Here is a 12,659-nt window from a genome sequence, read left to right on the forward strand (position 1 = left end):
ACAGACTTAAAACTTTCCTTTCTGATAAAGATAAGTTATTGTGGCTTATGTTGTCGTGACCTGTCTCTGTTGTTGGGTTGGGTTGTTGCCAGATTTTTCCTACTACTCTCAAGGTTTGCATTATGACCAATTGCTGTCATTAACTCTGTCTATTTTAATTTTCCAGAAAGTAGTCCTGTCTTGGAGAGTGTTTTTCCATCTTGGATCGCACTTTTTTTGTAGTATGGATTGAACTGGATCTGTATAGCAGCTCTAACTGCAAGCACAATTGGATTTAACTGAACTGTTTGACATGGGCACATTTATATTGTAAAAAGCGTTGAGATTATAGTTGTTCACCACATCAGAATTTACTGACCTATCATAAATGACACCCTGACATATTCAACACTTGTCTTTGACTTTTCTGACGCACCTGTGATTCAATGTGCTATGACCATGAACTCTCCATGTTTTATTAAATAAAACTTCCTACAAACTCTGTGTTTTACATCTCTATTTGGAATAAACCTAAATCTAAACAAAAATAACTATAATTTACACAATGGCTAAGTTGGTCATGTCAAAACCTCAAGTGTCTACGACTTTAACCTCATAATTACACCTTTAACACAAAGGGCCACGCGGCCTTTGTGGCGCGCACTCAACTTTTTTGCATACAATTGCTGTTTTTGCTTTGGGGAGAGCTGGACGTAAGTGTTTAAAACATATTTGTCATTGTTGTTGTAAAACTTGGTTATGCTATTGTAGGTTTATGGCTGACTTTAGGTGCTTTTTACAGAAATAATTAACCACGCGAATGTAAAGAAGTAGAACAAAATGATATTAGAAAGCAATAAGCTGAAGAAACAAGCCCTCACTTTGACGTCTTACGTCACTAGGTGCTTCTTTTGGTTCAAAGCCGCCCCCTTCTGGTGATTTTGTTAAATTGTTTCCAAAATCGGTTGCACGTCAATCTGTTTTAATTATTAGGAAACACATGGGTTATTCGGGCTACTTTAGTTAACAACTACACTGCAGTTTGTTGCAAAAATAAAAATAAAATGAAATAAAAGAAAAACACTATATTAACTGATGAAAAGGAAAAGATTTGTATTTATTTATAAGTCGAAATAGTTAAATTACAGAAAATTGAGAGCAAATATCTCTTAATATCTGTATAAAGACGTTTTTGTTTTTCGGGAGTAAGAAATTAGTCTTGGCCAAATCGCGATGCCTTTACTGCATTGCTAGATTTTTCCTTACAGCGGAAGTTGCGAGTCCTCTCCCAATCTGAGCTTGCATGACTTCACCCAGCAATGGGGAGAAGTAGGTGGTTGATCATTTGGGAAAGCCCTCTTTTTCTTGGACTGCTGACGCGTACAAGAGTCTACGTGCTGCCCCAGAAGCGGAGCGGCACTTTCCTCTCCACCACATTCCACCATGTTACTTCATGTTTTAGTCGTGGCAGCCCTGACTTCCCGGGCTGCGTGTTACTTTATTGAAGAAAAGTTCCCGGAGGAGTCCGGGATGCAGCCTCCCACCGTGGTGATCGCGATCATAGCCAGGAACGCAGCGCATTCCCTGCCGTACTACCTCGGAGCTCTGGAGAGACTCAACTACCCCAAAGACCGCATCTCTGTGTGGTGGGTGTCCTGCATGCTCTGCCCCCCGACTCTTTAGTCAGGGATCAGCTTCTTATACGCCTTCAAAATGTCAAAGCCATTTCGATGAGCTGAGGAAAGGAGCCAGTCCTGTTCCCCCTCTGAGCCTTTCTCCCAGCGCAGGGCTGCATTCAGTTCCTGCTGTTTGGAGACAGTTTTAAATGCTCTGCTCTGATTTGTTTCGGCAGGCTAAAATAATAATTGACCATGACTCAGTTGCTGTTCTTAAAAAAAAAAAATCTAAACCCACCATCAGTAACTAAACTTGGGTGTGGTTTACTGGCAGAAAGCTGAATTTCTGTAAGTAAAGTGTTTTTTGCAGGAGTTTTGTCACGCTACACCAACAGATATTAATGGATTTTATTAGGACTTTATGTACAGACCAACACAAAGTAGTGCGTGATTCTGAAATGGAAGAACTAGAAAGCATGTTTTTTCAAAATGTCTTACAGCAAGAAAAAACAAAAACATTTAGAAAGTGTTGCATGCATTTGTACTCAGCCCACTTTACTCTGACACTCTTAAATAAACAACTCCACCAAGCACTTCATGAGCCTCTAGGGTAGAATGAGAAGAAAGATCACATGCAAAAGTGTGGTGGAAAACTTAACATTGCATATAACCTTGAATGCACATTTTTCACAATAAAATAGGTGTCAGCATCATGCTGTGTCAAGGTTTTTCTTCAGTAAGAACACGGAAGCTTGTCAGATTTGATGGGATTATGCTAAAGTCACAATCCTGGAAGAACACTTTTTAAGAGGCTGCAAAGGACTTAAAACTTTCACCTTCCAGCAGGACAACAACCCTAAACACACGGTCTCCGCAACAATTGGATAGTTTAGGACAGAAGCATACAGTATACAAATGTAAAACATTGTTCCATTTGTTTTATTCAAAGAAGAAACAGTTTTCTTTCCACCTCCTGCTAAAATTATATGAAATATTGATAATTACAGTTATAATATTTATATAGCTAACATTTTTATATTTATCTTGACTTTTATGGACATGAGTTAAAAATACACCATGTTTAGTTTTAGTTTTCATGTTCATATTTTGCATAATGTAGATAGCCTTCAAATAAAACACTGACATGCCAAGGATATTAGCTCTGCATTTTTAAATTTCACAAATATTTTGAAGCCAACATTTTGAAAGCAAGGTAAAAACTGTTTATAAATAAAACAACCAGACAGGAGAATAATTTTTCTGGCAATAAAAACAAAGCGTGAGAAATTCTAATTCATAGGAAAGTGTCACACAAATGTTATATCGCAGCAGAGAAGCTCTCCAAATTAAATCAATTAGGCGAATCATTTATAATGGTGGGTTTTTGCTATAAATTCATTTCCCTCATTAAGGGACACTGCTGAAAAAAGAGCCTCGATATTAATGGTTCCGACCCGCTCCTTCGCCCAGAGGTGGTGGAGTGGAGTAAATTATTTTTATAGCTTACAACAGATGTGACTGCGGATCTGATCTTCATACATTCTTAAAGCCCTGTCCACATCCCGCTCTGATTTCTCCCTGCTCCTCTCAGGGCCGCGACAGATCACAACTCGGACAACACCACAGCCATTCTGAGAGAGTGGCTCACTGTCATGCAGAGATTTTACCATTATGTCGAGTGGAGACCAATGGACCAGCCGACGTAAGTCCACATTTACCGTTATGTTAAGCTTCCTGCAGGGCTGCGTTGGTCCACGACAGCCACAGATCACAGTGTTAGTGTGAGTATATAAAAGAGCAGGAGAGGGCATTTCTGACCAGATGTTGTTTGCATCTCAAAACTGCCTCTTAAGTTTTCACTCTCACTGAGATTGAATTATATGTTAGCACTGTCATCAGAAATAATAATAAAAAAAGTCTGTTTGCATGTTTCTACTCTGCTGTTATGTAGATAACTCTATAATAAGGAGCAGCAACTTTTAATGCAGTAATTTAGCTTCCAAGAAACCAAATGTTCTTCCGTTTTTTTGTTTTGTTTCGGCTCCAGGAAAGTTTCACTCAAGCTTGTTAAAGATATTTAAAAAAAAAAAAAGTTCTTTGATCTATCTGCTTTTTCTAATCATTTTCAGCCCAGTTCTTGAAACAAATATCATCTAAATGACATAATAATATCTGTTCAGAATCACTTTAAAGAAATATCTAGAAAGTCTGATTATTTGGAGGCAAACTGTATGGAAATGAGTGACGACAAGACTTGCGTTCAGTTACTCGTTCTGACTAAACCCTACTGAGACGATCCGGTCGTAAAACTGGCCTGGAGGATGACTTACTCAGGGATAAAAATCAATGATTTTTTTTTCATTCTCAACACAAAACATAAGGCAAAGTTCCTCCTGTGGTTTTCACCCTCTTGAAAATCCATTCACACGCCAGCTTGCAGTTCAGAAGTTTACATACACTCATCCTGAATATGGATGTCATGGTAATTTCTTTATCCAATTTAAAAAAAAATGGAAAAAAGATTAATTTGCGTTGTTTTTCAACAGGTGAAAATGATCTTGCTAACAAAATTTTTGTTGTTTTTATTGTCTTGGCATCGGTTCTTGGATAACGAAAAACAAATGTGCGTTCACGAAGAAGCGAAGGGGATTTTGTGAAACAGCATGTAAATAATGAAACGTCTGTTCTATACGGCGCCTGTGTGTTGAGCTCAGTCGCTTAGGATTCACAGTGTTCAGCAGGGTGAGGACTGGGTATGTTACCTCTACTAACGTGTTCATTTTCTAATATTTAAGGATTAATTTGCCATCCAGGGGTGAGATAATTAATAGCCAAATCAATCAGGAATAAGGCCATACCAAATCTGTTACCACGTGTTTCTTGCATCATGAAGTGAGTGAAACATGGATAATTGCTGCAATATTTGTATCAGAGTTCTTTGTCAGCCTACGTTATTATTGAGGCGCACCAGCACCACCAGTGCCTGAGCTTTCCTAAAATGTTCTTAGGTTCGAAAGCCTCACATTGACTCCCATAAACATACTCCTTCTCATTGTGACCATAAAAGTCCATTTTGGCTCATGTTATCATCAAACTTTTCTCCAGAAGACGCATGGCTTGTGTGGACACCTTCAAGTGGAATTTGTGCTTTTGGAGGCTTTTTTCATAGTCAGCACCTATAGTTATGGTTATAAACTTTGTTTCACTTTGGATGGTGACACTGGTGTTCCAGCATCTTCCAGTTCATAATTACCTCAAGAGCTGGGTTGTTCCTGAACATCCTGACCAATTTTCCTTCGTCTCAAGGTGACAATTTGGGTCTGATGGTTAAAACGTCAGACACACTTGAAAGTTCCAACCGGATAAGGATCTTCAAAACACTCCACGAGTGGTTTTGGGAGGAAGGTTAAAATTAAACTTTGGAGTGAGCCTGAATGAAATGTTTTTGAAAGTTTATGGAATATGCTTAAGAACCTGGCAGTGACTGAACGCAATCTGATCTTAAACAAATGACAACAATTCTGCTTCAGTGGTCAAATATCCACCCTGAATGATGCTAGGAGATTGTTAATGGTTTAGAAAATAAAAACAAAACAAAAAAACTTCTGCTCAAACTGAAACTGTCTAATAGATATATAGCCAGATATAATTTGTACCGTGTAGAGAAAATTCTCAATGAAATACAATCTATGCATCTTAAAAATTAGTCATTTTTTCCCCACAAAAGCTATCATACGAGACTCAATTTCTTATGTTATTCAGACCCTTTTTGACTCTGAATATGAGGAAAATGTGACCTTCAGTTTTACTTCATTTTTTTTTTCCAATTTAGAAATTGTAATAGAAAGTGAGTTGTTAAAGGTCAATGTTTCATTTTACTTCTTGTAAGATTGGATTTGTATTGGAAATGCATGTAGCTATCAGGATCACTCAGTTTAACTCAGTTATAGACCGGAAGGGCTCTCCGAGAGCACATCGTCCTCTGAGACCCACTTTTTTTTATTTTTTTTATTTTGTTTTAAGAAGGAGGAACCAATTTTTGCTATAAAATGTAATCGTTTCCAGCTTGTGGATCGCTATGCTAACAGTTCCATAAAATTCCAAAACAGAAATATGTCCAGGGATGACATCTGTCTCTTTTCTAGGTCATATGCAGGGGAGTTTGGTCCAAAGCACTGGCCCAACAGCAGATACGAGTATGTGATGAAACTGAAGCAGGCAGCTCTCAACTTTGCCAGAAAACGCTGGGCTGACTACATATTGGTATTTTATTTAATCATATCCCTTTACAATATTGACATCTCTTGATTCGCTTTGCTGCGTTTATGTTTCTTTGCGGCTGATTCTTCACGCATTTAGAGTTAATTTAATTTGCCGCTGTCTTCTTTGTTTTCTGTGGTTCCTGTTGGTCAGTATGCTGACACAGACAACATCCTCACCAACCCAGAAACCCTCAACCTGATGATCGCTGAGAACAAGTCAGTCATCGCTCCCATGTTAGACTCCCCGGGAGCGTACTCCAACTTTTGGTGCGGTATCACGCCGCAGGTGAGGAAACGCTGAGAAAAAAATGAAGACGTCTCTCTCACAGTGGGTGCATAACCTGAAAACAGTCATGTTTGATGCTCATTTTCAGTGTAGTTATTTGTTTCTCTTAGGGTTATTATCGACGAACGGCGGAATACTTCCCGACACGTTACCGCCACAGACACGGCTGCTACCCCGTGCCGATGGTCCACAGCACCCTGTTGCTGGATCTGAGGAAGGAAGGCATGAAGAAACTGGCTTTCTACCCTCCTCATGAAGACTACTCATGGCCCTATGATGACATCATCGTATTTGCCTTTTCTTGTCGTGCTGCAGGTTTGTCACCTCAGAACAGATGAAATGTTTGTCCTGGCTTCTTATAAGGACAGAGTTATATTCTGTAAATGGTGAAAGCAGAAACCGCTCTAGATGCTTAGAAGTTCAATTAAAGAACTACAGCATTTTGCCACCAAGTTTCAAAAGATAAATTGAGTTAGAGATGTTTCCCCATGAGGTAAACTTTCCAGAAGATGCTGCTGTTTATGTTTAAATGTTCCAAAGAAAAGGAAGCAGCCAAAGAAATGAAGCGGCAAAACGAATATTTCATGCTTATGTGGGGATCCGATGTTTCCATGACAAAAGATGAAATGATCGGATGAAGACTGGGCTGTTATTCTGGGCTATTTCTATAAAATGCAGCAACATTTCTGCACCTCGGTGCTGTGGTTGAAACAAATTCCCCAACAAACACCTCAGGAGGAAATCAGGGCTTAGGGGAAAAGACAGTTCTTTTCAAACAAGCTCAAATTGCTAAACACTTTCCCCACATATAATGTAAATACTCTTCCACAGAAGATGAAAGATTATAAGCCATTAAAAAAAAAACTCTCTGAGTGTTCATTTTTGCTTGTGTAGAGGTCCAGATGTACGTGTGCAACAAGGAGCGCTATGGCTACCTAAATGTTCCCGGCAAACCTCATTTCACGCTGGAGGACGATCGTCTCAACTTTGTCCACGTCCAGCTGGAGTCACTGAGTAAGAAACCGAGCATCAGACTGTTATCTGACAAGTGCTTTACATCACCGAAACCTTTGTCTTGTCAGACACATTTGCATGATTCCTGTTGTTTCTCTTGCATTTCCTCTTCAAACTCAAATCTGGTCTCTGTTTGGAAGTTGATGGGCCCGCCATGTATCCTTCTCGATACGTTCACATGTTCCCGAAGCAGAGAGACCTGGTGGGGTTTGATGAGGTGAGATTTTTATGGTTTGAGGTTTTTTTTTATTTTTATTTTTATTTTTTCTGTTCAGAGCAAAATATTTGTAAACCTAATTTATTTGTGGCTTTTACTGCCAAAAGAAAAAAATAATAATAATGATGCTATGATAAGAGCATGAAGGAAAGTGAATTCTAACCTAATTTAATCTTGCAGTTCCTGAGAAGATGTCTTTAGATGCACAAAGTTTGAAAGCTTTTAGTTATTCCGCAGCGCGTGCGTTAGCTTTGGTCTGTCTGCAGATCTATCTGATTAACCTGCGACGCCGGCCTGACCGCAGAGACAGGATGCTGTACTCCCTGAACGAGCTGGAGGTTGACGTCAAAGTGGTAGATGCTATAGACGGAAAGTAAGCACACACTCAAAGTCTCCAGACAGATATTCATCAATGCAGTTCCTTAAGTGTCTTATCATCAAGTAAAAAAAAATATCCCAAAGGCAAAACAGTAAGAATTAGAGAATGTCAGCATTTGAATGGCTGGTAGTAAAACCATCCAGTTGTGTATTTTGGTGCTGCATTAATAGAAAATGTGACAAAGTTTGATAAATATGGATTTTTTGTTTGTTTGTTTTAAAGCAAATATATATTTGTTTCTCACTGCTTGTTCCTGCAGTGCACTGAACAGCAGCGACATTAAGTTCCTGGGTGTCGACTTGCTGCCGGGTTACTATGACCCGTTCTCTGGACGCACGCTGACCAAAGGAGAGGTGGGCTGCTTCCTCAGCCACTATTACATCTGGAAGGAGGTGAGAGAACTGAGCCACACGAAGATCTGGTGTGGACATTCCCAACCTGGAGGAGCGCTAGAAAGTTTACAGGGGAACCCGCGAGTTGGGGATCATGGCGGCCCACGAATATTTGAAATTTGCAGATACTTGAGAGCCCTTCAAAACACCTAAAACTGCCTATTCTAATAGTTCACACAACATTAATACACGCAGGGAAAACTGTGTGGACAGTCTTCCTTTGTGCTCTTGGGGGTTCTGTCAATCATCTCCGAGGAAGATGAATGGTGCTCCACGATTGGCTGCTTTGCAAGTGCCAGTCAATAGTATGTCAGGTAGCATTGCACTGAGGTATTTCACCTTCCAAAGCTGTATTTTTTTTTTTTTTCAATTTTTGGTGTGTGAACTACATTTTTACATCAATAAAAAATGGATAAAGCAAGCAAAAATGCAAAAAGCATAGCTTGATTAAATTAATATTTAATCAAACTATGATTGTGGTTTGTTATTTTGAGATGCAAATCACATTACCTTTCTTTTTGACGTTACAGCAGATCTCTACCTATTCACTGTTCAATTTCCATGGATTTTTCTGTGGCATGACTCCAAATTATTTGTGGAAATTTTTACCTATTTACAGATATTTTCATAATGATATATAATGATATATGATATATATATATATATATATATATATATATATATATATATATATATATATATCATATATATATCATATATATATATTTTCTTTTTCTGTAGGTTGTGGACATGCAAATGGATAAAGCCCTGATCTTTGAGGATGACGTTCGCTTCGAGGCAAACTTCAAGCGACGAGTGCTCAGGCTAATGGAAGAGGTGGAGCAGGTGGAGCTGGACTGGGACTTAATGTGAGAGAAAAAAAATTCCCCATGTCCCCTGGAGGGCTCCGTAGGGATGGGAGGAGTTAATGTAACACAACAAATTCAGCTGTCTAAATGTGGTAAACAGTGGGAAAAGGGGATAAAATAATTCTTCATAGATAGCTATCTGACCATTCAAAGTCAGCTGAATGTTCTCAGTGTAAATTCCTTCTCGTGCGTCTTACTGCTGCTGGATTTCTTTGTCTCATGCAACCCCAAACCAGCTTGTTTCAATTTAAATCATACCGAGTGTGTTGGGCAAAACGTCAGACATGGAATCAAAGCTCTCTGTAAGCATCTGTTAGCGGGAGGAGGAACCATTACTAACTCTTTTGTGCATATTATGTTGGTTAGACATGTGTAAAACATATGCAAGAAAAAAAAAGGAACAGAAGAAACTAAATCAAATGAACTTTAGAAAACACATTTTGACTTTTTTTTTTCAGTCTTTCTAAATTCGTTCCCTTTCCTTTTCCACAGATATCTAGGCAGGAAGCAAGTGAATCCTGGGAAGGAGGTGGCGGTGGAGAACGTTCGGAACCTGGTGGTGGCCGACTATTCATACTGGACTCTGTCCTACGCCATCTCTCAGCAGGGAGCCCAGAAACTGCTCAATGCTGAGCCGCTCTCTAAGATGCTCCCTGTCGATGAATTCCTCCCCATCATGTATGACAAACATCCCAAGTAAGTATTTAACATTGTTTTATTTCTAGATGTGCTCTTAGGAGGAACTACTTTTAGTACAGCAGTTCTACTGAAACGTGAAAAACAATTCATAGCTTTTCAACATGCTTGATTGGGATTTCATGTGACAGACCAACACAAAGGAGCACATAATTGGTGTGTGAAAGGAAAATTCTGCATGGTTGTTTTACAAATAAAAAGTGTGGTGTTGATTTGTGTGACCGAATACTTATCTTCATAAAATATCATACCATATCTGTTCCTGATGCTTTTTATTCACTAATGTTCTCCAACAAGCCTGAGACCTTTACAGAGCATCAATATATGAACTAAGTTTAAACTGAAAACTTATAAACTAATTTTCCAAAGGCACTAGATTTGATTTAGCAGTATCAGAGGAAAGAAGGCCACACTTTTTAGACTTTTATTTACAGAAGAAATGACTCCAAGTATGAATTTCCCCTCATTTCATAATTATGTTTTACAATTTGTTGGTTTATCCCATAAAATCCAGATAAAATGAATTGATGTTTGTGCCTGGAATGTGGTAAAATGTGAAAACAAAAAAGGATATGTGCACACATTCATCGCCTTCAATACATTCCAGTGTTGTATATTCTTTCTCTACCCAAGTCTTAAAAATCTAAAAACGGGTCTCATAATTGCCCAACACATTCTTTAATTTACATGCCTGAGTTTCATACTTAGCTTTGTTTGGTGTGGGAACTTCCAGATTAAAGAGCCGGAGTAAAGACTGTGGCTATCCGTCAGTGGGCTTTAGCTTAGAAATAATTGCAGTAATGTTTCACTTTAGACTTAGGGGACATTTTTCTTTTAATGATGTGCATGTTTGTAGGCTGCAGCCCAATCTTGATCTTATTTTTACATTAGCATGTTAGCTTTTCTTATTGCTAACATGCAATAAGAAATTTTTCTTCACTGAAAAAACCCCCTGTATCATCAGACTGCAGAAATAACATGTTTCATGCTGCAGAATGTGTAAACCAGATGGCAGTATGGAGTGCATGCATGCACTTCCATACTGTGTGGAAAGCTGGCACCCAGCCAGCCCACTTTCTCTGTTCTCCGTCTCTAACCTCTGAGAGGCTCATTTGATATGCTTGACTGCCCCGCTAAGATTACACAGCGTCTGCACCCCACGTTTGGTCCTTCTGTCCGACCTTCATACTCAGTGTAACTAAACGACACTGAAAATCAGAGTGAATCACAGCATCTCTTTTTTTATTATTATTTAGTTTTGATTAATATGAGAGAAAATATTTGTGGTAAAAAGAAAAATAAATAAACAGCTGAAATCACAAAAAAAAAAAAAAAACTTTTTAAATATCTGTACTTCCTTTTCTATTTACAGTGAGGACTACAAGTCCCATTTCCTCAACAGAAACCTGCAAGCCTTCAGCACACGCCCCCTTCTGGTACAGCCATGTCACTACGCCGGCGATCCTGAGTGGGTGAGTGACACAGAGACCTCCACGCTGTGGGACGATGACTCAGTAAGGACTGATTGGAGGGGCTCCCATAAAACACTGAAGGGGGCTGCACCACCGCCTGAGATGCTGTCGGCCTCCTACAGGGACGAACTTTAGTGCCGGGACGGTGGGAGGTCAGAAAGACGGACGCTTAGGGGACAAAATGATGTCAGACTTCATTTCAGTCGCTTTGATGAGGCAGACATGCTCATTGTCCCAAGAGCTGGACTTTTTCCATTTTTATTGTTGTAGAGGGTGTGTGGTACTCCATGGAGGATCTTTGGGGTTATTTATTGACTCACTCTGTAGCAGCATGCTTTAAATGTTATGCAGAAACTTGCACAACAAATTTCCTCAATCAATTCAGAGTTTTTAAAGTTTTTATTGTTACTTCTTCTTTGGTGGGTGTAAAAGAAATTGTGTGTTTGATGTATGCCTGTTGGTGACTGTATATCTCAGAGCGCTTGACCACAAGTCTGTCCAGAAGTCAGAGGATTTTTCCAGGTACTTTTTTAATTCCAGTGGAACTGTTGACGGACAGAACTGCACCTACTGCTAAGCTCTACATGGTAAAAGTTTCCTCAGCGGTAACAGTGTCAAAGCTTCGACATGTGAAGGTTCAGAACTCTCATGAGTGATTCAAGACTGTATTCATCAGATATTGTGCTTATACTCACACACACTGAATGCTACAGATAGTTTTTAGTAAGTATTTCTTAAAAAGGTAAAGTATTGGATAGATTTGGCTCCCTGTTGTTTTATTTACAGAGCTGAATGGGCAAATTAAACTAAACAAATCATGGATTACCGTATTTTTTTAATATTTACAAAAAAAGGAAAATGTTATATTCTTAAAAATTGTTCAATTTTAACGTGATCAGGAGGTATAGCGGTTGTTATTTTATATTAAATAAAACATCAGAATAATTTAAGGCACTCAAGATTTTCTAATTTTTATTTTTTTTTAATTTACAGAAAACACAGATGTCTGCTGAGGTTAGAAGTGTTTATTTTTTACGTTAAAAGGCCTTGATATGGGTTTAGGGAACTACATAAAACATTTACATTAGCAGTTATGAGCCATTTGAATTACATAAATGAGGTTTGACTAAACTTCTACATTTATTTTCATAAACATGTGTAGTGACCTATTTTCTGTTTCAATTATTTCTGCTAATGCATGTGTTTTAATTTATTGAGTCATCGATGATGTGTCTTACTGATGAATCAAGACTTATTCTTCTGGCTGTTTTTTTTTAATTTTTTTATTTGTTTTCATGTTTTAATGTGGGGTGTATGGAACATTTGTCATTTTAAAGTGACAAACCAGTCAAATAAAAATAATAATAAAAGAAGACTTCAACAATAATGTAGTTGATGAAGTTTTCATTCGGCTTCCCATGCTGTACAGGCTCGGATTTACCACAAGAGGGCGTCATTTCTCAAGTATCAGATAGTC

General features: G+C 38.6%; 1 protein-coding gene across 1 annotated transcript; it reads left to right on the plus strand.

The window, feature by feature from the left end:
• Window positions 1–1,268: 1,268 nt before the first annotated feature.
• cercam (cerebral endothelial cell adhesion molecule) lies at window positions 1,269–12,569 on the plus strand. The gene is made up of 12 exons (XM_014993873.2): window positions 1,269–1,625; window positions 3,187–3,297; window positions 5,741–5,858; window positions 6,009–6,143; window positions 6,254–6,458; window positions 7,038–7,157; window positions 7,298–7,374; window positions 7,641–7,747; window positions 8,013–8,145; window positions 8,887–9,014; window positions 9,507–9,710; window positions 11,083–12,569. Exons 1-12 carry the CDS (start codon window positions 1,423–1,425, stop codon window positions 11,315–11,317), a joined length of 1,776 nt encoding a protein of 591 aa, XP_014849359.2. The 5' UTR covers window positions 1,269–1,422; the 3' UTR covers window positions 11,318–12,569.
• The last annotated feature ends 90 nt before the right edge of the window (window positions 12,570–12,659 follow it).

Source organism: Poecilia mexicana, unplaced genomic scaffold (genome assembly GCF_051168715.1).
Source record: "Poecilia mexicana isolate PSO_F unplaced genomic scaffold, ASM5116871v1 scaffold_12, whole genome shotgun sequence".
In the NCBI taxonomy this organism is placed as follows: Eukaryota; Metazoa; Chordata; class Actinopteri; order Cyprinodontiformes; family Poeciliidae; genus Poecilia; species Poecilia mexicana.

Excerpts from the sequence above, each read along its gene's own strand:
- cercam (XM_014993873.2), top strand. The coding sequence starts at position 1,423 with ATGTTACTTCATGTTTTAGTCGTGGCAGCCCTGACTTCCCGGGCTGCG. Across the intron at positions 1,626-3,186 it reads AAAGACCGCATCTCTGTGTG|GGCCGCGACAGATCACAACT; the intron begins GTGGGTGTCCTG and ends TGCTCCTCTCAG. Across the intron at positions 3,298-5,740 it reads AGACCAATGGACCAGCCGAC|GTCATATGCAGGGGAGTTTG; the intron begins GTAAGTCCACAT and ends TCTCTTTTCTAG.